General features: G+C 45.3%; 1 protein-coding gene across 1 annotated transcript; it reads left to right on the forward strand.

The window, feature by feature from the left end:
- Positions 1 to 10,923: 10,923 nt before the first annotated feature.
- Positions 10,924 to 16,638, forward strand: CFL2 (cofilin 2). The gene is made up of 4 exons (XM_057428503.1): positions 10,924 to 11,035; positions 12,517 to 12,824; positions 12,921 to 12,997; positions 13,090 to 16,638. Exons 1-4 carry the CDS (start codon positions 11,033 to 11,035, stop codon positions 13,200 to 13,202), a joined length of 501 nt encoding a protein of 166 aa, XP_057284486.1. The 5' UTR covers positions 10,924 to 11,032; the 3' UTR covers positions 13,203 to 16,638.
- The last annotated feature ends 7,005 nt before the right edge of the window (positions 16,639 to 23,643 follow it).

The raw sequence follows: 23,643 nt of genomic DNA on the forward strand, positions 1-23,643 counted from the left end.
GGTTTTGTATGTAACTCTCTCATAACCATGGGGCAAGGTCCTTTGGAGGAATTGGGCTCCGACCCAAAGGATTCTCTCTTCCAGCAAATCTCGATGTTTCCTCAAATACCACTTGCTCACCTCCTGGCCACCACAGACTGATGAAGATGCAGAAGACAAATCTGAGCAGTGGCTGCTGTTACTGGAAGCTGCCCTTCCTACCTAAGGAGGGTGAGGTCAGGAGGAGAAGGCTGGATGCAGCCTTGTTTGATGATTGACTGCATCAAGCTGATGCTGGCTGTTCATGCTTGGGTGTCAGCCAGCAGCACCAGAGAACCAAAGTTGTATTCAGATGCAGGTGATCACCTTGGCTGGCATATTCAGTGTCACATTTGCTTGCTGGAAGCTTAGCTTCTGGAAACCTTAACAATGCTGGAAAGCTTGAGCTGCTTTGGGCTGGCAGAGTGCATGGCAGATGTGAGCCAGCATTCTTTTTGTGGGGTTTGGGCTGTGGCCAGCACCCAAGAGCTGGATGGCTCTTGTGTGGAGGGTGAAGTTTTCACTGTCATAGGAGAGAGCACATAAATGTTAGTATTAACAGTAAAGGAAGATGTTCTTAGCATAATCTTAGCAAATAGGGGCATTAGAAAGGAGCAAGAAGCAGCTGAAAACCAGCCTGAACTTACATGTGTAATTACAAGGAGGAAGAGATTGACAGACCCTGAACAGCCCAACAGTCGCCAGCTGCCCCACAACCATCCATCCATCGAACGAGCACAGTCCAGAAGTAGGGATTGTGCTAGGGATCTGTGCAGGGAGCAGATCATCTCTGTGGATACCACACCATGGAGGCATCCTGCCCATCACCATGCTGCTGCTGGACTGGTAATCTTGTTTTATCTGTGTACATTCAAATGAGTAATACCTTGCCCTGGTCACGTTGCCTTGTGTGGATCACTGTCATAACAGCACCAGTTCCAGCTAACGCTTCCTGAGGCCACCAAGAACTCTTTCTACCCTGTGAGAGCCATTCCACTGAAGAAACTGCCAGTGTCTGGATGACTGCAGGCAGTTTCATCGCCACAGCAGTGACTTCCAGGCCCAGCTCTGCAAGGGTGCTCTTTGTGCTTTACCCAGCTTACTGTGAGGTGATGTTCTGAGGTTTCTCAGTCTGCTGCCTTCAGGACCATGTGATGTCTTCTTCCTCCCACCTGCCCTTCAACAAGCAATGTACTTCCCTTAATTTGATGCCTCCTTAAACAGCACCCTAGCAAAACTTTGCCCTTAAGAGCTCAATTGTACATATCAGGCCTGTGGAACAACCCCTCTTGGAGAATCTCTGGTTACTACCAGTAAGAAAGTTTCCTGGTTTGGGGCACTCAGGTTTGAAGATGTTTGGATTAAGTCCAGTGCAAAAGGTGAAATGACTTGTGCTGTGAATCAAAAGAATTACAAAGACAGGTGTGTAAAGCCATCACCTTGTTTCCCATCTGTTGCCTAAGAGGGATGCTGAAATAGCAACATCCCTAAAATGTGTTTGTGGGTTTATGTGTGTATACTTGTGCGAAGTTTTGTATGTTCAACTGCTGTAAGCCCCTGTCTATTCAACAATACTTATCATTAATGCTGTACTTCATCCAAGGTTTACCTCCAGTACTTGGGAAAGTGCTGCTGAAACTGTGATTTACTCAGACCATGAGTGGTGCTGGGAGCAAAGCCCAGTGCCTCCGTGCTCCCAGCAGCATCCCCTTGCCCTAGCTTCAGTGACAACGTGTGGCTGGGGTTGTGCTTAAATTTGGGCTTATTTTTCCTAAGTACTCAAACATACGTGACATGCTGTTGGTGAAGCACTCCATCATCTGCAGCTGCATTCTGGCAAACAGACACTTTTCCAAACCAATGCTTTTTAATACTGGGAGTGCATTAAAATGTTCAGCATCAGTACAGACTACACCTGATATGTTCACAGTGGCAGAAGGCCACAGGCTGCTTATGTTTCCCAGAAAGTGCACTGAGGCCAACTTTGGGTTTGTTTCTCTACCACAATATATTGGTTTCCCAGGTTTGTGGTGCTGCTTTCTAGAAACTACTAAACCTGATTTTAGATTACTTCTTTCAGGTGCTACTCCACCTTTAACAGTTTTTAGGTACGGAAGAAGGGAAAATACAGGTTTTCTGGGCACACAGAAGAGCGTACCCCGGGAGAAGCTCTGGAAGAAGCCCCGCGTGAGGTCCCCCCAGCCTTTGCTGGAAGGGGACAAGGCAGCAAGCCTGGGGCTGATCCTGTGCCCTCCCTGCTGCTCGCAGGGTGCATCCAGCTGTTCAGGTCACTCATGTTTGATGATGGAAATGTTCAATTGGGCCAAGTTTCCTACAGGGATGTAGGTGCGGGCAGACTCTCCACAGCAGTGGTCTTTATTCAAGCAGCAGAGTGCTGCTGCGCTAGCACCGTGTCGCTGCACAGAGTTACTCTGGCTCAGTGTGCAGCTGGGCTTAACAGTGCCCCGTGGAGGAGCAGAAAATGGCACGCTTGTGCCATCGTCTCCCTTGTAACAACAGTTGTCTCGTAGAGGATATTCCTGGCTAGGGTGACACACGGTCCAACTCGAGTTCTGTCAGTTTGCTATTCTTACCTTACCATTTTCTTTAGGCTTTATACAGGTATTTCCTAGGTTAACAGTCCTATAAGAACGTGTATAATAATCTATGTCCTTTCCAATTTTTATTCCCCAAGCGACTCACGGATGAAATTAGTCTGGGGTGGAAAGGACCCTGAAGAGATGGACTGTGTTGTGGCTTGGCTGCTGTGCATCATGTATTTGAAACAGCAGAAACATGAGGCAGGATGCTGAAACGCTTGGGTTTTGGATCAGTTCTGCACCTGATTCTCAACAGCGCAGGGATTTGCCTGTGGGATCAGGGCTTCATAGCTGCCTTTCGCGAGCATTCCAGTGCTGATCCCACCATCAGTCACATGCTCAGCCCTGCAGTGCTGGCACTACTTAACCATGCTGCTGTCACCAGAGGACACTTTCGCACTGACCGACAGGTCCTGCGATCCAGGAAGGGTTATAAATATTCCTGTGGCCCCGTCATCCTAAAGCCCCATCCTCAACCACCAGCAAGTGATCTCAACTCATGTATTTAGCATGTTGGGCTTAGCTAGCACTGTATTTTTAGATTGCTATCTGAAGAAGAAAAACATAGCGGTTTTAAAAGGCGAAATCAAACTTCTAAGCAAGATGCTTTGTGAGGGGGCTTCGCAATGCTTGAGTAGGTTTAGTCAGTGCGTCTTTTGTTTCTGCAGTTGTCCATCTCTGCTTCTAAGAGGTTTCTTAAGTCAGTCCTTGGGTTCAACCTTCAGCAGACAGAATTTCCTTCCATTCAGATGTCATGCTGCAAAATGGGTACTAGGTCTGTTTGTTTGGAGTAATTTTAATAGTATTAAAACTTCAGAACCAAAAGCATCTGTGTTCCTTTTTGTCTGGCCTTTGCAACTTCCAATCTAAGCAGGCCATATGAATTAATCTCCCCTGTCTTGGCACTTTCATGATGGCTTCCTCCATCTCCTGGAGAGGATTTGTTCCCTTCCTGGTGATTACTTTTATGTATGGCAAAGATGTCCTTAAATCAGACCTACAATGGCACAGAAGTGCTGATCATGATTAGAAACAGCCCATTTGACAAGGACCTTATTCCAATGCAAGACAACAGAACCCCAGTGGGAGAGGAAGCATGGAGCAATGAAAGGTTAGTAGCAAAATCGGGCAAAGGCTGCAAGACTTGGGATAAGTGCCCAAAATCTCTGCACAATCTGTGTACAGTGCTGCTCTGCACTTGTCTAGCCACAGGAAAACAAGGATTCCTTGTCCCACCAGGAACCCTCGATGGGATCATTTTGGGGCGGCTCTTCTGTAAAGAAGAATGTAACAAAGTTGAATCATTATATGCCTTATGTACCAGCCCACCCCAGCATCCTGAAGGTCCACATGCATCTATCCAGAGGGAAAGGGCTTTCTGAAACCATTGCCACCTTTTCCTGGAGGGACACCAGTTCAAACCGTGTCATCTGCTGAGATGTCCAACCACATCCTAACTGTTGGCAATCGCTGTCCTGTGAACCAGGCTGAAGACATTCAGGGCATTAGCCCTTCCAGCTGTCCTGCTCCTCCCTGGAGAGGAATCCCTGCTCTGTGGCTGGACAAGCTTTCAGGAACCTGCAGGAGGAAGAGACACATGGCTCAAGCAAGGTGCACGACAGTGCTGCACACCCACTGTAGTAACAGACAGCTTTCTTCTGGGGGCAAAGGCAGGGTGTTTTTGCCATAAATATGAAGAGGTCAGCAAGGGGTGCAATTGCTATTGAAGAGCACCTCCTGGGGCCCTCGCATTGATGAACATCCCTGCTAACCTGGGCACCCCAGCTTTATAGCTGCACTAGGAACTCCTGACAGAAACCAGCAGAGCTATTAAGAGCATCTCCTCTGTGTGACTGGTGTGTGTGCTCTTGGACAGCGCCAGGACGGCGTATGAGGAGTGCGGGGATTCCTCTGAAGCCGTGAGTGGATGCCACGGGCTGGGGAAGGCCCTTGCAGGAGCTCCCAGGCGTGGGAAGGTGCGTTACCTCCCTTGTGCAGCAGCTCCTTCTGCAGACACAGACAGGGAGAATAACGTGCTTCAAGCTACAAACAGTGCAGTTCAGCTGGAAACATGCCGGCGGTGTCAGAAAACAGTTTGGGTTTTCTTCATACTGGTTTCACACTGGCACGCTATTCCTGTGAGAGATTCTCACTTTCAGGGGACTCTGCCAATAGCTCATTTTGTATGAAAAAGTCATGTATACAAAACAAGAACCCAAAGAGAATGGATTATCCAGAAGAGCTTTTTCCGGGTGACTGATACATCCAGCACATTGTGCTGTTGCGTTTTGGCTGCCTGAAGAACATTTCTGGTCTTTTATTTTATTAGAATAATCAAATGATATAATCTTTATCTTGTTTAGTATTACAGCCCATTCTTCCAAAGTGCTCTGGCAGCTCTCCCCTTAATCCACTTACCCAGCGTATAGGTCAGCCACAGATGCGTGGTTTTCTAAAGGTCACTTTGGCTCCTTTCTTGCCGTTTCACTGTAATAAACATTATTCTATGATGCACAGCAACTACCAGGCTCCCAGAAAGCAGCGCTGCTTTTTACATTTCCTCTCTTCAGGCAGGACTTACCAAATAGCATCCACATCTGCTATATATCAGGGCTATATACTGACACATCAGTAGTAGGGAGATAGCCAACATCAAACTCCTCACACCTACTCTTGTTGGAGAATGCTTATGAGAAGGAAAGGCTGACTTTGCTGTTTGCTTGAAACAGAGGCTTCAAGAAAATAATTGTTCTGCCTGGCCTACATTTCCTTCCCTAGGAGGAGAGATGGTCTAGGGGTGCCACTCAGGGATGGGCATCCAAGCCTCCCTGCCCAGCACCAGGGCTCACCGCAGCCTTCCTGGATGACCCCAGGAAACATCCATCAGGGGAAATACTACTGACCAGGCAGAGACACCTCATTAATGATGTTAATGAAGAGCATTGAGACCTTGAAGTAAAAATGGCACAGGTGAAAAATGACGAAGAAAAGAAGAAATACTGTCTTCAGCTTGGAAGCGAAAGTTGCCTGGAGAAAAAAAACGTGAATAAATTGAACAACCACTATAGTCAGTGGCTGATCATATAAATCCTCCTTTCCCAAAGTTATGCTGTAAATTTATCTCAGCTGTGAACAAGAGGCAGCATGAAGAGAGACTTGGGAAGAAACTGCTCATGGGGAAAATGGACTTTGCAGGGCATACAGGAATTCATGAAGGGTAGCAGGGTAAATGGTAGTTACTTTACTAGTGCCATGAATGCACAAACCTTTGTGAATGTCAAATACATGCCAGTTAGTTACATGTAACTTTTATCTCCTGTTTGCATTAACCAGGCTGAGCAGAGTTTCCTGTATTTTAGACTTCAGGGGAAATTTTTATTCTGTTTGGCCACGTTCCTGCTGTCAGTTTCCACGTTTCTCTCATTGGAGGAGCTTTTATTTCCTTTTTTGTTGCGCTCAACCACCACCCCTAACATGATGTCATTACAAGACATAACGGTTTCATTAAATCTCTCTTTTATTGCCCACTGAGCAATGACAGCCCCGCGGCTGCCCGGCGTTATGATTCACCGGCACGTGTGACTTACCAGCACAGCGCAGAGAGTCACGGGGGGAGAGGGGGGAATTCCACCCTGCCCCAAGAGCATGCGGCCGCTTCTCCTCGAGCGCCCGTGCTGGCTAGGACGGCCTCACGCTGCTGCTGCTGCTGCTGCTGCTGCTGCTGCTGCTGCTGCTGCTGCTGCTGCTGCTGCTGCTTCCTCCTGCCTCCCCCTGGCTGCTGGCCTGGCGGACGGCCGGAAGGTGAACCTGGCCAGGGAATGCGCACAGCTGAACAGCGTTCCAAAGAGAACGAAAAAAGGCTTTTCTTCAGCCGCATCCCTGCACAGTCAAAAAAGCAGCTCCACTTGGCAGGGAAAGGGGCTGCTTAAACCAAATGAAGTATCACAGCACTCAAGCTGGCATCGCAGCTCGGGGAAATCTTACCCCTCTTCTTACGGCTGTGTCTCCTCAGTGCAGCGAGTGGTTGGAAGGGATGATCCCTGGAGTGCCGGGTGGAGGCCGGGAAGGCGTTGGGAAGGCAGTCCGGCAGCTCCACACGCCTGGGCAGCCGCTGGCAGGCTGCAGCACCCTCGAGCGAGCGTGGTGGGAGCGCGGTGGCAGCCGGGCAGTGACTCAGCCGCAGGAATGTCCTGGCACGGGGAGCCGGGGCGCCCGGCGAGGGTGACGCAACAGCCCGGCTCCCATCCCCGCGGTGGGCAGGGGCCAGCGGGCACGGCCCGGCTCCTCGAGGAGCGGCGGCCAGCGCCTCGCTCATCCTCAGCCAGCCCCCGCCGTTAAGAAGCTGCCTGATAGCTCGGAGCGCCCAGAGGACTTTGGGACCACACGGGTGGAAGAGGCTGCTGAAGCCAGCAGAAGGGGCCCTGCCAAGGACGGTGGAGCCAGAGCTTCCCTTGGGGGGAAATCCATCCTCTGGTCCGACAGCAGGGCTTGATGGGGACCCGTGCTCCACACCAGCACACGCATCCTGCCCCTTAATGCGGACTCCCAGGATCACTGCACGTAGGAGACGCAGCAAAATCATGCCAGGATCCACCACCCACAGTCAAATACATTTGCTGTATAATCGTTTAAAGGAAATGTGTCCACAGTGTAAGGAAACACGTAAAACCTCAGTGTCTGCTTTTCACCAGGGTTTTCTCTAACACTGTCTTACATTACAAGATGTTAAGATTTTATCCGGCATTCTTTGCACTCCCACTGAAAATACAGAATTGTTGGAGGGAAACCAGACATTTTCCAGGGGGAGGCAGGAGAGGAAAGGGGTAAATCAAGTGCTCTGAGTGACACATCTCATCAAATGCAGTCTCCTATGGACTTCTCCCACAACAGATCAAATCTTTTAACTGAATGGTATTAAGATTTCCTGTTATTTCAGTGTACACCTACACAAGTTCCTCTGCATTCCCTCTGCAGTCCTCTTCCTGAAGATAACCTGGCTACACCATAGGAGATCTGATGTCTCCTAGTAGAAACCAGCAAGTTCCTGAGTTGAACCAGCAGACATGCAACCCCACTTTCCTCTATCTCAAATGAATTATTTTATGAAACTTAATTACTTAAGGATCTTAATTACTTTTGTGACCCCTATTCTTCTGCCAGCTTTAACTCAAATAAGCTAACAAAAAGTCAGCAGGACAAGGACTAGCCCAAGTGAGAAAGGGGGTGCCCGAGGAGGCCAAGCAGACACCTTGCTTCCACGGGAAATGAGGCTGAAATGGTAAGGCTGAGTTTAGTGACACTGACAGAAAAGCAAAGAGGATGTACAGCATACAGAAGAAAAGGACCATGATTTCAGAGAGCTTCAGTACATAAGGCAACTTGGTCCATTCTAATCACTTCACACTAAAGAGCATCCGGGAGTTGAATCCAAACAAACAGTGCCTTCTGCTTCACGGTGAGTCATTACTTCCATCCACAGAGGGTGAGGGGAGGCTTAGAGGGCTTCCTCAGAGGCATGCACTCCACATAGGGTATCATTCACAAAGTTTTTAGTGCTGCTGCTGCTGGGCTCTCTGAATCATAGGGCTATTTCAGTGGTGCCTGGTGGGATGCAGGCCTTGTGGCACAAGGGTAGTGATGCTTCCTGAGTGCAGCAAGATGCCAAGGTGAGGAACCAGCTTTGTCTGAGTGTGCTCCAGCAGTAAGATTTGCTTGGTCATTATTGCTCTTAGCTGGAGACTGGCCATTTCTGTGGCTTCCAAGGTCACCACCGGGCTCTACCACAAGCTCCTTCTCTGCCTGCTGCAGTCACCAGGAGTCCATTGCTCATTTTCTTGAAAATGAGAGGCCCCTTCCTGTTCACCTGTGACCCATTTTTCACCCCTGAGAAATGCTCTCCGATTCTGGTAAACTCATTTATTTCTTAGAGATGTCTGTAAAATCGCAAAATCCCCCTTCTTCACCCTTGCTGCTTCTGTTCTCTGATGACTGGCAGGCACTGGTCAGCGATGTGCAGCTCGGTGTGCCTGGGTGCCTCAGGTGTGCACCCTGGGAGGTGAAGAGAATAACAAGCCCTTCTGACTCATTATTCGGTTTGCATGGCAGTTAAGCTAGAGGGTGAGTCATGGAGTTGTCATCCCCAGAGCATCAACCTGCCCATGCAACTCTGGAGCTGGTAACTCGTACTCCAGCTTTCAAGAGCCTGGGATGTGCAGTGCAGAGCTCCTCCATGGGGGTATAGGGCCCTTACACACAGCGGTTTCATGGTATTGCACAAGCATTAGGAGAAACCTGCTGAGACCCTGGCAGTGGCTGTGGCCACTGGCACTGGAGGATGTACCACACACATGCATATCTGCTTACAGAAGTGAAGGAACCCCCCTGCTGCTGCTTGCCACAGTGGCCTCCCAACATTGTGTGTGGCTGCAACGACACAGACCTCCGTTTGGGATGCTGAGAATGGCACGTGTCACACGCAGCATGCCATGCCACACTGCAGTGTCATGAAGGCTGTTTTGGGATACACTGAGCCATCGTGATGATGAGCATGTGTAACCACTTAAGTCCACCCCACGGAGCTGCACAAGAGCAGCAGATACCTGGAAACAGACTGTTAAGATATCCTACGGATTTATGTTGGTTTAAACCAGTCATGAAACAGTTTATTGAGAGTTATTAGTTTTAGGATTTTTGCTATTAATTCCCATAACAATTTTCACCTCTCCTAACTGGTTGTTTGATCAAAATGCAACACGTTGTATTTGAAAACTGAATTGGGTAATGGCTGACTCTTTAAATGCAAATACACAATAAAGGTACTCCTCCCTGGGTCCCACACTGCTGGCACAGAACAGGCAGTAAGAATACATGAGTGGCCATCAGATGGGAAAAGGTTGAGTCTAACAGTGGCGGTAGTGAGTCCTGAACGTATGGCTGTGAGGAGCTGAGGTGTAATACAGCTCCTGCTTAGTGATTTCAAGGCTGATGGACCAGATTCTGAATACTGATGAATGCAATTCAGCCTTGAATTCTGTATACAGACAGAGCAGGAGATAGAACAGTGATTAGGAACATAGTGGCTCATCTGGTCAATGCGGTGGTGCATAGTAATGGATAGAGGAAAAAGTCCCACATCTCCCACCCACTGCAGCATGAAATGTGCGTATCTATGTATGTATATACACACCTGCATGCTGACAAGCACTAGTTGGCTGGTTTCCACCAAGGTACTACTAGCAATCCAGGTGTATGGGGAGAGATCGCTGAGCGCCACAGCACAGGCTGGGTGCTCACATGTATGCTGAGATCCTGCACTGTCAGAACACTGGGTTTTCAGACACCACCAGTCCGAGGTGGAGAGCACTGCACAGTGCTAACAATCCTCTTGTCCACTTTTATGGGCTAGAGATAAAATGTTCTGTGATTGGTGTCCTGCAGCTGAAGCCCCGTCCTGCTCAGTATGGACAAGTGACACACTCTAAGGAAGGTTACCATACCTTGTTTACGTGTAAGGAACCTTCCTATCTCGTAATGTTCCTCCTTCCGCCTTATGACTTGTGTCCTGCCCCACTGTCTGAGCAGCTCTCCCAAAACCACGGAACGTGCTGTGTCTGTGCTGGACGCCCCAGGCCTTTCACTACACAGAGCAAGGGCAGCAATGGCAACAGTTCGTCTCCTGTTCCAGGGGGGGCAATGAATTGCAGCACGCTGCGACTTCAAAATACTCCCTATGTATGCCGACGTGTCGGGCGTGTGCCGGCAGAGAGGTAGACAGTGCCTGGGCATGAGGGGTGAACCGTGGTGCGATGCCAAAAGCGTCACTCTGGAGCAGCACAAAGCGCCTCGGTGAAGGGAGCCGCGCTGGGCTGGCCAGGGCAGGGCACAGCCCTGCTCCGGGCCGTCGTAGCTAACTCCAGAAGGGGCCATGTCACCACCGTGCCCGACCTGAAGCGGCTACCGGCAGCTCTGCCTCTGCTCCACGGCCGACTGAGGGGGCTGCGTCACCCGCCAACAGCCAGCAACACGCCGGGGTGGGCCCGGGGGCGGCCGAGGAGGAACGCCCGGGGCTACGAGGCCGAGGCGGCGGGAGCGGCCCTCCCGGACGCTGCTAGCCGAGCCTGCCCGGCAGACGCTGGGACAGCACCGGCACCCAGCCGGGCCCCTCCGAGGGGCGTTGGGACAGCGGCCGATCCTGTCCGCCTGCAGCCCCGGCTCAGTCCGGCCCTGCCCCGCGGTGGACGGCGCTGCGCGGCCCGGCGGCACGTGGTGGCGGCGCGGCCCATGTGACCGGCCCTCCCCGGGCGCCGCGGCTCATCCCCCTCCCGGCCCGAGTCCCCGCCCGCCTCGCCCCCAGCGCAGCGCTCTCCTGCGTGCAGCAGCCCCGCACAGCAGGCAGCCGCCGCCGCCCCAGCGCCATGGTAAGGGGGACGCGGCGCAGCCAGGCGGGGAGGGCGGCGGGGTGGCCCCCCGGGGAAGGGGGTAGTGTGGCCCGCTGGGGCACGGGGCTGAATTGAGCAGGCCCGGCCCGGCCCGGCTCAGCGCGACGCGGCCCCGAGGCCTCTCGGCGGCCATTTTAGTCTAATTTTAGCCGGGTGCGGGGGGAAGTAGCAGTGGGAGCGGCCGCGGTGCAGGAGCGGGCGGCGGGGCGGACCGTGGCGGGGCTGGGGCCCGGGCTCGGGCCCGGCGGTTGGGGTTGGCGCCGGGGCCGGGCGGGCGGCGCAGCGCTCCCTGCGGCATGGCTCGGGCGTGCGAGTAGCCTGGCGGCGGTGTGAGGGGCTGGTGCGGGGAGAGGGGCTCCCGACTGCCGCTAGTGCGGACCGGGCCCGAGGGGTTGGTGCCCCGGCCCGGGGGGAGAGCGGGGACACCGGGAGCGATCGTGTGGGAGCGCTGCGGGCGGAGCGAGTGCGGCTGGGACCAGGGCTGGCAGGCGGTGAGACGCCCGTTCCCCGCGAACAAAGCCGGGAAAGGGGGCAGCGGGCTTCCCCGGGCACAAAGCCGCGGCTCCCAGTGAGCCGTGCACCTGCCTCCCGAGCAGCCTGCCCGGGCAGCGCCCGCCTCTTCGGATGTAATTGTTGGACCGAGAGCAAGCGCGCTGCAGATGGGCTCGGCTCGGCTCAGCTCGCTCGCAGTAGGGCTTGCTAAACTGCTTGCTTTCTGTCATGATCTCCCCGCTTGCCGAGTCAGTGTTTTGTTTCCTTTCTGCTTTAGGCTCGGGTTTGGACGGCTTGCGAGCCTTATGGGGAACTGCGCACATTGTAACTGGTGTTTTTGTGTGAAGGAACAGCAGTTAAATAATGCTCGTGCAGTAGTGCGAAGTAAAAATTCAGGAGTTTTTAAAGCGCGGTGTTGAAGCTGACACAATGCAGAAAACATTTCTGCTGCTTGTAGAGCCTTACCTCACCCAGCAAAATGACAGTGCTGGATGTGAGCTGCTGCTGTGGCGTTTGTTCCGCAAAAAAAAAAACCCACCAAAACCAGCCCAACAAAAAGCCACCCCCCCATCCCAACCCAAAACTACAGACTCCTTTCTCTCCTGTGTTCAGTTTCCACTCCCCTCTGCTCACTCTCCCCCTCCCCAAAATAAGCCATATGCATGATAAGGTAATGGAAAACTGTTTGAGTAGTACAGTTGTGTGCCTAGATCTATAAAACTGCTATCCAGAATCACAGCTGAAGATGCTGAGATCTGCAACAAGAGAGTACAGAATTTACACCTCCTTTATCTCTTCTGCTCCAATCCTGCAAAGATTGCTAAATCCGTAGTGTGTTCAGGTTGCGTATAGTATTTTTATTTTTATGGGATAAGGCAGACTTGTTTATCTAGCACTGTGGGCTATAATCTTTTCTCATGAGTGTTAATTTTTGCTGTTTACTGTATTCCTTTGATCTCATTTTGCAGGCTTCTGGAGTAACAGTGAATGATGAAGTCATAAAGGTTTTTAATGACATGAAAGTAAGGAAATCTTCAACCCCAGAAGAGATTAAAAAAAGAAAGAAAGCTGTTCTCTTCTGCTTAAGTGATGACAAAAAACAAATAATTGTAGAGGAGGCAAAGCAGATATTGGTTGGTGACATTGGAGATACAGTCGAGGACCCCTATACAGCCTTTGTGAAGTTACTACCTTTGAATGATTGCCGATATGCTTTGTATGATGCCACATATGAGACAAAGGAATCTAAGAAAGAAGACCTGGTATTTATATTCTGGTGTGTAAAAGCAAAGCTTGCTGTTAAAATTGAATATTCTGGAGTTAACACTGGATGACTAACTGCTTTGTTGTGGTCTTCTTCTTTCCTTTAAAGGGCTCCTGAAAGCGCACCTTTAAAAAGCAAGATGATCTACGCAAGCTCTAAAGATGCCATTAAAAAGAAATTTACAGGTATGGATCTAAAAGTGTTTTGTTCATTGATTGTAATGCTTTTTAGATGTTGAGATTCTCACAAGTACATTGTTGTCCGTCTTGTCTTCCAGGTATTAAACATGAGTGGCAAGTAAATGGTTTGGATGATATTAAGGACCGTTCAACACTTGGAGAGAAATTGGGAGGCAACGTGGTAGTTTCACTTGAAGGAAAACCCTTATAAAAAGACAGACAAGTGCCATCTGGATCTAAGGAGCTTCCATTTCTGCAGCTCGTTCAATTGGAATAGTATTAGTCTCCCCATCCCCTTCCCTCCTCAAAAAATAAGGCCCTTCCCTCATGCTCCTGAAGGAGATGTCATTGTTAAGCAGTCTACCAGTGATTGCCATTAGACTGTTTAATCCTGGTAGTTTTATGTAGGATCCAAGGAATGCTTTCACGTCATACTCTTAGCCAAAACTGACGTCGCAGGCATTCCTTGCAACATGTACAATGAATGTGATAGTTAATGTAAATAGTCTAGCAGACAGCAAAAGGTAAGCTAATGGAATGCCTTGAAAGTATTGTCCACTGGTCGGATGGTAGACTCTATACAGTATTACTTACAGTTGCACTTGATTGCAGTTCCATGAGGCTCTTGTGCATTCATACACCTCACCTGCCTTGACAAGCCTATTTTTGTGACATGGCAGCACACAACACTATGCATTTAAAGCACTTTTCTGTAATATGTTTGACCCGCCCCCCGAGAGGAATGCCAATTAAGTTGCTGTAACTGTGTCATCAAATTATTGTAGTACCTCAGTTTCATTCCTGTTACATGCATATCTTTACAAATGAAGTAGCTGTTACAATGCCTTTTTGTTTTCCATTGAATGTACACTACTGAACAGGAGTAGAAGTTATCTGTTTACCATATGAGTCTTGAAACACTAAAGTTTTGTAAAACATCAGTCATGGTGGCAGTTTCTGTATTAAAAAGAGCCTTAAATGGAACGTTGTTTTTTGAGATCAAAAACTGGCCACGTTGCAATAAAACTTGTGGCTTATTACAGAACGTTGCCTTGTTTTCATTGGAAAATATAGTTTTTAAGTATGTTTAATTTAAGCATATTTCAAATAACTTCTGTGGAAAGTATTGTAAAGGTAAACAGTCATTAATCTCTTCTTGAATAATGCAAATTTTTCATTCCTAATTGTGATTTAGGTACTGCTTTACAATATTTTGTGGCTCTGTTCCGATCATTTGATAAAGGACTTGCTCCTAGTTTACCGTTAAAGAAGCTACCACTACTAGAGACCATTTGTTCCATGAAATACTTGTGTCAGACACGTACAAAGTAATTAACCACGCAGTGCGTTCCATACCTGAGCGTTCTTAAAGTTCTACATGTCAGAGTAAAACCTTGCATGAATTCTTGCAGCTCGCCGTCTTTTTTTGGGGTAAGATGATTTGTAGTGTGAGTTGTACACAGAATATGAAGCCAGTAAATAATCTTTGGAGTTTTTTTGAGTGTTGCATTTAAGATGGACTTGGTACAAGAAACAGCCTAAATTAACTGTTCTACTTGTTAGCTTCTATGTAAATAGAACTGGAAAGTGTTTGCCACTACAGAGGCTTGCACTGGGGACATGATTTGGCTGGGAGCCAAATAATGCTCTCCTTATAGAGAATTTGATCTGCTCTGTGTGAACAATCCTCCGTTAGCCAGAGCTATTTATGGCAAACACATGCTTTTGTATCTTGTCATCGTTATCCACAAATGGCAAAACTGGACATGATTCTCCTGGTATGCATGAAGGAGCGCTGTTAGGCAGCCACTGGCAGCTGAACTGTACAGGCTGCTGGAAGGAATGCTCTTTATCATTACCTTATTTAAAAAAGTTGGTAGAGTAGAACTGTGGAGCTTTTGAATGCGGGCCGTTTGCATTCAGTCCATTGCCCTTTTTCAGCAAGGAGGCATATAATAATAAATATCCTTTTTTTTGTAATAGCTCAGATAATATGGTGGTACTGTGTTTAGTCTCTCTCATCCTGTAGAACTTTAAGACTTTGCTTCAGGCTTCTGGCTGTCCCTATGACTTGCACACATCATTGTGTTAGCTGTTCTATGTAGACTAAAATTTACTAGACTTTAACTAAAAAGGCATGATGACCACTGACTTACTAAGTGTATTAATGAGTCTTGGTTTTCTACAAAACTCTCCTTTCAGGTACCTTTTAAGGTGGAGAAGTAACTGATGGTATGCATGTTGTCTAGAAAAAAAAAAATCAAGTTTTTATTCCTAGAAATAGTCTATTTCTGATAATTCACATCGTGTGCAAAGCCCAGTTTAATGTAAAGACCTACTTTGTGCTTTATGTTTGACTTGAGTTCAATATCATGAAATGATCTTTTAACTGACTTTTTCACAAGGTATGCTTTCTTTAAAAAAAGCCAAAATGGAAAATGTTGATTTTTAATAAACCATTTAAATTTCATTTTAGACAGTAAACTTTTTTAAGCAGTACTGTGTTTAAATTTATTGTTTGTCTCTGCTGCAAGCAGTCTGGAAAGATGTCTGTGGCTTCTGAGTTGGATATTCAAGTTTATTTTTTTTAAACTAGCTTAGGTGTATATTCACTCAGTCCAAGTAGATAAAAAATTGAAGCACAAACTGTATTTATGTAAGATTCCTACCAAAACAAGTTGTGGATCCAAACGGATCAGCCTGCCTTCTTCAGTTTGTTCTTGAAATGACTGACTGACTGATGCGAGGTCCAATTCAGATGGCTTGCTTTAAAAAAAAACAACAAACCAACAAAAACCAAACCAATAAAGTGCTACAGAACTGTTACTGTTTGAATTGTAAAACAAATGAGAGACGGCTGGCATCTGTTCCAAAATGGTTTGTCAGCTGTTGTTTTCTGTCATTATGCAAAATGGTGAGGGCCTCATTGTGATAGAGAAGTGGAGGAAAGTCTTCTAGAGTATCTTCTGTGTATCTCCATGTAGACGTGACTTTTGGGTATCTTGGCTGCAGTTGTTGTATTGATAAATTTTAGATGAAACTTTCATGAAGGTAGCTTGTGAGAAAATGGCATTTTTCTTCTTAAAATATACTTTAAAACCAGCAGCTGTTTGTTTGATTTGGTAAATCCTGGAAGAGGTGTAGACATATGGGTTTGATTTCTCCAGAAAGGGAAATCAGTCCAAGACCGGGTGAGTAGGTGGGGTTTATGCTTGTGGCGATTTTAGAAATGCAGACCTTTAAATTAATACGGACTCGAGCATAAGAATCACTCCTAGTCAGATCGTTAAATGGATTTTGAGTGTGTTCAGTTAAAACCCAAAGTGTTTCTCTTAAGTGGGAGAGTCTTTTTCTGTTGTACCATTCCCTCAGAACGAGTGGTGGAATACAGCAGTTGCCACAGTTTGACAATAAGCTTTACTCTTATGCCAATTCCAGTATAAACCAAATTTTCATGTCTGCCTATTTTTATAAACTTCTGTAAGTTCCCCTTAGTTTGTGGTGGCGAGTTAATGGTTGTAGAGTGAGAACATGGCACTAATGGTGGATCAAAGATCATCAATGTAGCACCTGTCTATAAGTATTGAATTTCTTTGAAATATTTCTGATTTTGAAAACCTGGTATAAATAAAATTAATTTAAATGTCCTCAGCTGTTGAGTGTGTTTGTGTGCTAGGCAGCACCTACACCATTCACTTTGCTGTTCTTTTTGGACTGGGAGCAGCCCAGAAACTGAAAGGAGAGATTGTGGGGTAAATGGGTGGAATATGTGTGCTTTTGTGACAGCTTTCACATACGACCAGTTCAATACCCAGATATACAAAAAGCCAGCACTGATGGCTCTGGAGGTGGATATGGAGAAGTTTTTAGTGGGCTGGTGCTGGATAACCTTTTTCTTGTGTTGGGTCCTAGGTCATATGTTGACAAAATGGGATAGGTTGGGTTTTTTTAAAGGTAGCAAAAAATAATGTTTACACTGACAAGTCATTTTTAATACTCGGGAAGAAAGGGAGCTGATGTAGTGTGAAAATGGTGACTCCGTGAAGAATGATCAAAAGGTAATCCTCTTGCTATCAGTTGTATCTCTCAATCTGAATTTTTTTGGATCTAGGAATCACTTAATAGGAAGAGAGTTCATTTTGCAAACAGCTGTCAAGAAACAGCAGCATTTGATTCTCTAGAGAAGACAGGCTTTTACACTATAGAGTAACAGCCTTTCTAGTGTTTACCTAACATGCTTTTTCTGTGGCTGGAGGACATGTATGGAAATACACATTACAAATGAGTGAAAGGTGTCTGTATGAAATTATTTTAATACAAATTACCGCTTAGTTAAATTATGTTCTTACTATTTTCATATACAGTGCTTGATAGCCTGTTGAATTTGGGCATTTCCCTGCCTCACCTCCCATGGTGTTGAATCAGCAATAACCCCCATACACCTTACTATTTCTTGCATTGCTTATTTCCACAATCTACTAAGAACATCTGGAAAGAAAAAAATAAACCCTAAAGTGGAAAATTAAAGCCTTTTGTAGGAAATTCAAATGGGTAACAATTTATGTTGTTTACTTGATAGCATTTTCATCTTATATTGTAAGGCATACAGCAAAAATGTGTGCCATTTGGAGGCACTGAAAGTAATTTTGACGTTGCCTTTTTCATGTCTGATAGTAGGTTAATATTTCTCTTGTCACCTTTACTTCATAGTTACTTAGATTGGAAAATGAAAGTGTCACTGATTATTAAAGTTTATAAATGTCAGTTCAGATGATAAAAAAATAACACACACAAACTTCAATTTCCTGCTGCTAGCTTAATTTTTACTCTTGTGTGAACAGGCTCAGGAATGTGTGTGTAGCTGTAATCATGCCTCTCCTCTTCCACCTCTTTATTTTTAAAAACAGCTGTGTCACTGCAAATCCCCACCAGCTGCCCTCCATCTTCTGTAAAGCTTTACAGACAATCTCCACTTGTACCTTTTAGTATCTATTTTTCCCCTCTCTTGTTTGTGATTGTAGGGGTTTGATTTAGAAAAACTAAATGCTGTAATATTATGCTCCTCAAAAGCTTTTCTATTATGCAGAAAGTTAAAAGCATCAGTGACTCTCTGGTGAGCACAGCTGCCGGGTATACATTGACTTGAAAAAAGAGATGTGATTTTGAGAACCAGTTTAGAGAGCCTTATTTGTGTCTGCTTCCTCTTAGTGGCAGCACTGCTTTCATCTGTGACCTTCTATTAAGGCTAATGTGAGAGCTAAGCTTTTCTTCCATTTTGGCTGTTTCAACAGAAAATGGAATGTACATGTTGCAAACAAGGTGCAGAGCAGCAGAGGAAGGTTTAGAAGAAGCAGTTTTTCATAGAGACCTTTGCATCTACTAGGTAAAAAGGTTACAGCAGAGGATTTGTTTCCTTTCAATTTCAGCATGAGCTTGCAGCTGTAAAGGCTGAGGTTATGTTATCTTTTACTCTGCCTGAACATACCGATTCCACAGTCCCACTGTCTCAATGCTTTTAAGTAATGCAGTGTGAACATTCAGCTCTGTAGTGGTGAAATTGGTTTTATTCCTACGAGCATGAAGCCATGATGTAACAGGGCTGTAGGACAGAAATACCATACAGATGATGATGCACCTAAGCTGCCTTTGAACAGCCCTTTAAAAATGTGTATTTTTTTGATTACACCAAATACAATAATTAAGCTATTACATTGGTCAGGAATGAAGATGAAAGGGTGTAGTTGTTAATTAGGTGACTGCAAGTGACAAATATAATTTATAGCCATATTTTAGAGTCTTAGCCCTGTTATTTAAGCATGACTTATAGATTACACTTCCCAGTCCACAGAATTCACTGCCTGCATAAATTCTTTTAAGAAGCAGTAGCATAATTTTAGCTCTTCGTTGACTCTGCTGATGCAGAATCTGTCACCTGAAGGTTTTTATTCTTCTGCATTGGTGAATTCCCTTTGTACTGCTGCATTATTTCTCTGCATTCACACTTCAAAATGAGTTCCCAGAACTCTCCTTCCAAGTAACCAGAATTCCTAAACAATATTTATTCGGTGTGACTAAAGGAGAAAGGCATCTTGTAGAACACCCATAGGAAACAAATGCATGGCATTAGCCTGCATGGCTACCGAACATGTTTGGCCCTGCATGCTGTCCATGACTGTTGGGTTATTCTGATGGGGACATCAGCCCATTCAGGTTTGTGTGCAACAGCCCAACCCAGGAAATTTGTGGAAACAGGAAAGAATGCCTTAATGTTGCTCAGATAAAAGCTTTACAAGCTGGCTGAATGCCTTGCTTGCTAGTAAGGCTGAGTGAAACAGCTGTCAGGCTCACAGTGATGACCACTTCTTAAATGTTTTTCTGGAACTGTTCTGACAAAAACACCTGGCTTTGGTTCTAGCCAGTTTTATAGGTTCACTTCAACAGATGCAGTGGTTGGAAGTACCTTCAGGACAAACTATATTTAGGCATAAAACCTTTCAATAATTCTGGTAGTTGCTTTGGTCTCATTATTATTTTAATTCAGTGCCTTTAATTCCATTACAGCTCTTTATTCCATTAGCAATGCTGGACTCTAGGCAGTTAAAGCTAAAGTTAAAAGCATTTAAAAGTCATCATCGTCAAAATTAGTAGCAGTTTAAGGTGATTTTATTTCTATAGCTTGGTCTCAGTTTTGCAATGAGGATGGCAAATCAAGCAGCCTTCCAGAGAGCTCCTGACTGAACACATGCCATAGATTTTCATGGTAGGGCTGAAGAAGTGTTGGAGCATTCGCATTAGAGCAGTTTGTTTTGCTTTCTTGCGTAGCTGGATGTATTTCCTATCCTGGGACATGTTGAGGTTACTGTGGTATCACTGCCTAAAGCATTTCACCTCCTTTTTCATTCTGAACAGAATGGGCAGACTGCAGTTAACAGCTTTTTCTTACAGTTATTCAGTCAACCGTTTCAGCTATGAGTTTTATTTTTTCCTGATTGCCAGAAGGCAAAAGAGAATGCTTCTCATAGCACTGTGCACCATAAGGCCAGAATACAGCACTGGAATTACATCTGGGCATCGTAATTGTTTCCAGTTATTGTGGCAGGTACGAAGCGTGACCTTGTCAAACTTGAGTTGTGTGCATGTCCTGGTGGCCTCCAGAAAAGAGCTGTGGTGAGAGGCTGAGTGTCTGGCACTCTAGCTCTGTCCCTGCAGCACCTCTGTAGCGTCACAAGGCTAGGCCTACTCTAGAATTTCTGTTTATGCAACTGTACAGTGCTTCTCTACTCCAGAAGTCAGTCTGACTGACAGCTGAAGACACCTTCAGGAGCACTAGGACTGCTGTTGCTCTAATAGTGAAATACACAGTTGAGATATTTCCAGTAGTAGCTTTGTGTGCACCAGATTCAAGAAGCACATGGCTGTATGTATTCTGCAGTTACCCTGTGCACAAAGTAATTCTCCACATAAAAATAGATTTAACACCGATAGTAGTTTATAATCTCACTTTAACAGCTGTTTTCTTTGGAAAATATAGGGAGGATAAGATTTTTCCCAAGGTTTACTAATTAATATCCAGGAAATGGAATAATACACTTTCATGCTTGTGCTTTAAATATTATTTGTCCAGATATTCAAGGAACCTGGAATTAATAACCAGTCTTTCCACTTTTCAGCTAACTGTGGGAAGAGGAGAAGAATTATTTCTCATTGCATCAGCATCTTATGTTGTGTGCAAATACAGAGCCTCTCAGTTTCTTCTCAAAATAGTGTTTGGATCACATTCAGTGGTTAATGGACAAGAACACAGGATTTTTATAAGTCACATTTTACAGTATTATTATGAACATGCACACGGTTTTGAGATATGAGATAAAAACTTAAAATTACCAAAGGGCATATTTTGGGAGGAACATATAAAGTAACTTCAGAAAACTTACATTTTTCTCTCCTGACAAGTTTCTTATGCTGTAAGTTGCCCATGAAAATCTCTTCTTTCTAGTTTTTTAGTTACTTGGGTTTGGTGTTCTCACTTTCTCCACACTGTTTCAGTCTAATACAGACTGGATTAAATTGTTATCAAAGGAAGGATGTATTGTGTATATAAAATATACGGTTACTGTAGGAAAGAGTAAATTGTTTGCTTGACCCAGTTTTATGGAGCTATTACTTTTTACAGGGATGGGATAACAGTTAAGGAAAAGGGACTACTGGGTTTGCTGGGAGTATTTAGGAGCACTAAATGGGAGTGAAATTATTATTGTAGCACTTAATCCTGAAATAATCATAGACCATCTCATCAGCCTTGCAGCAGCATTTGAGATGAATATTCTAGCTACTTTATGATACTAGTCTGAGATAATTTGTCATTGTTATAAACCTGGAGCTCTCTGGATAAAGTATTTATACCTGTGATGAATGTTTTGATGTTTTCACCTGTTATGTTTTTAAAAAGACGATTCATAACTAGTGGAAATGTAGTTCTTCAGTGTCTTTTACGGGGCTGAAAAATAAGTGGATGTTATAGAAGCCACCAGTTTACTTAATCTGTTTTTGGGAATTGCTATAATGTTATCAGGCTTGCTTTTCCATCTTTTGGGCACAGTGTGAAAGACTACATAGAAGGGTGTGGTAGTGCATGATTTTAATGGTGGTGAACTTACACGTCATGCTGTAAGCAAAGTGAATAAAAAATATTCTCAGATCAGAATTTGTCAGTAACATTTAGCTTCCTTTGAACAGGTAATTGTCCTGCTGTTTCCTTAACCAGGAAAATGAAATCGAGCCTTTCCCCTTCATTTGACTTCCTTTCTGTGTCGCTTCTCCAAAGTGTTTTACCCCTCTCTTGCCTACATGCAGAAATTGCTCACCTGCTGCCTCTAGTCCTCACGTTTATCTCAGTTACCCCAGTCTCACCTCTGATCATCACAACCTTTTTCCTCCCTGTTAGCTCCAGTTCTCCTCTGGTCCTGTTCCCTCACATTAGCAGTGTGCTTTAGTCTTTATTATAAACATAGTGCAAACAAGAAAAAAAACCCGAACACTTTGGATCCATTTACTGGCTTTTCTTGTTAAAAATATGTAACCGTATGAAGAAAATTGTTCAAAGAGCAAACTTGGCTTCAGTTTGCTGAAGTGGCAAACAGTCTGAAATAATCTCTCAGATATTTAAACAGTTCCTTTCTGTCCACAGGATTTAACTCTTGAAATCCAGACTCCACCATTTAGATGGGGAATTGCTGTATTGGGTTACTTTATGCTTTCCTCGGTGCCAGAAACCCAAACTGTCCTTTCTTGCAATCATTAAAGCATCTAATTTCAGCTGTTAAACTTTTGCAAACGTGGTAAGTACTTACAGTGTGGGGAGATGCTAGAGATGCATGAATTTAGAGTATATTGAAAACTGAAGCTGTAGAAATAGTATGAAATAAACTGTGTATCAACATAGAAACCTGAAAGTTTGGCTCATAGGTTCATAGTCAAATGCACTGCTTCATAGGCAAATCAAGAAAATATCAGTATTATAAAATGTATAGAAGATTGCGACAAGGATTAAAGGCCATATTACTCCCTTATGTGTTCAAAAAATAAAGTTTCAATAATCATGAAGTAGCTTTCTATATAATAGTTATATAATATCTAAGAGTTTTCTTCTGCTTCCTTTTCTGAAACCTTGTATTATGCTTATTCATCTCCTTGGGCTTTTCTCTGCAGTTACAAGCATAAGAAACCAACAGCGTTGCAGTGAGGATTTATTTCCTTTTCCTGATCTTAAAAAGAAAGTAAGTCTGATAAAAAGAAATGTGAAGTAGGGCCATCTGAGGGTGCTGTTCGACAACATAGTGAAGGCAATCTAATGACACATATTGCGATGAGAGGGGGATTCCTCCAGATGCTGGGCTGAATGCTCCCCCTCTTTTCTACCGGGTATGGTGCCCATACCTGCCTGACCAGGCAGTGAATTTAGGAATCTACCTTTCTCACTTATTTTGGAAAGGTTATTTTTTAGCTTGTTTAGGAAGGCACAATGCCTGAAATGTTCCAGATGCTTCTGAGAATTGCCTTGGTCTTGGTAATTCAGTATATGGTATGCAGGGTGTCTGTGGAGGAGCTGAAGTTGGTGTCTGTGACAGTCACTGTACTCCTGCCTGTTGCTCTGTCCATTTCCAGGCAACTCCAGGCTACTGTATTATATACATCTTGTGCAGTAAATGCAGTGAATGATTCTGACACAGTCATAGGTGTCTGCTGGGAAATCTCAGGGAAAAAGCAGGAAAGCCAAATGACTTTAATCTCAGCTTCTTGTCATGTACATACTTTACAGTACTCTGACTCCTACTGCTTTCACTACTGCAGTGGTGAAATTTGGTTCCTCAAATCTCAGCTGCTGATAATGCCGCACAGACATGTAAAGGCATTTTAATGTTTAACTTGTAGAGTAACTCTGTTTCACCTTATCAGACATGTGCATGCCTGACTCCAGCTCTTGCTTCCTCTCTTCACTCTTTCTAACAGTACTCTCACCACCCTTCCTCCCTGAAGATCTGTGATAGGAATTAACTGAATTCCTCAGATTCTAAAGTTCTGACTATAAGCTTTTCGGAGACTGGGAGTCTTGCCATGCCATAGTATTCTCAACAGTGCCATGTACAGCACAT

Source organism: Pezoporus wallicus, unplaced genomic scaffold, assembly GCF_028554395.1.
Source record: "Pezoporus wallicus isolate ANWC-B61680 ecotype Strahan unplaced genomic scaffold, APGP_CSIRO_Pwel_v1 contig_3486, whole genome shotgun sequence".
Classification (NCBI taxonomy): Eukaryota; Metazoa; Chordata; class Aves; order Psittaciformes; family Psittacidae; genus Pezoporus; species Pezoporus wallicus.

Excerpts from the sequence above, each read along its gene's own strand:
- CFL2 (XM_057428503.1), top strand. Across the intron at positions 12,825-12,920 it reads GACCTGGTATTTATATTCTG|GGCTCCTGAAAGCGCACCTT; the intron begins GTGTGTAAAAGC and ends TTTCCTTTAAAG. Across the intron at positions 12,998-13,089 it reads CATTAAAAAGAAATTTACAG|GTATTAAACATGAGTGGCAA; the intron begins GTATGGATCTAA and ends CTTGTCTTCCAG.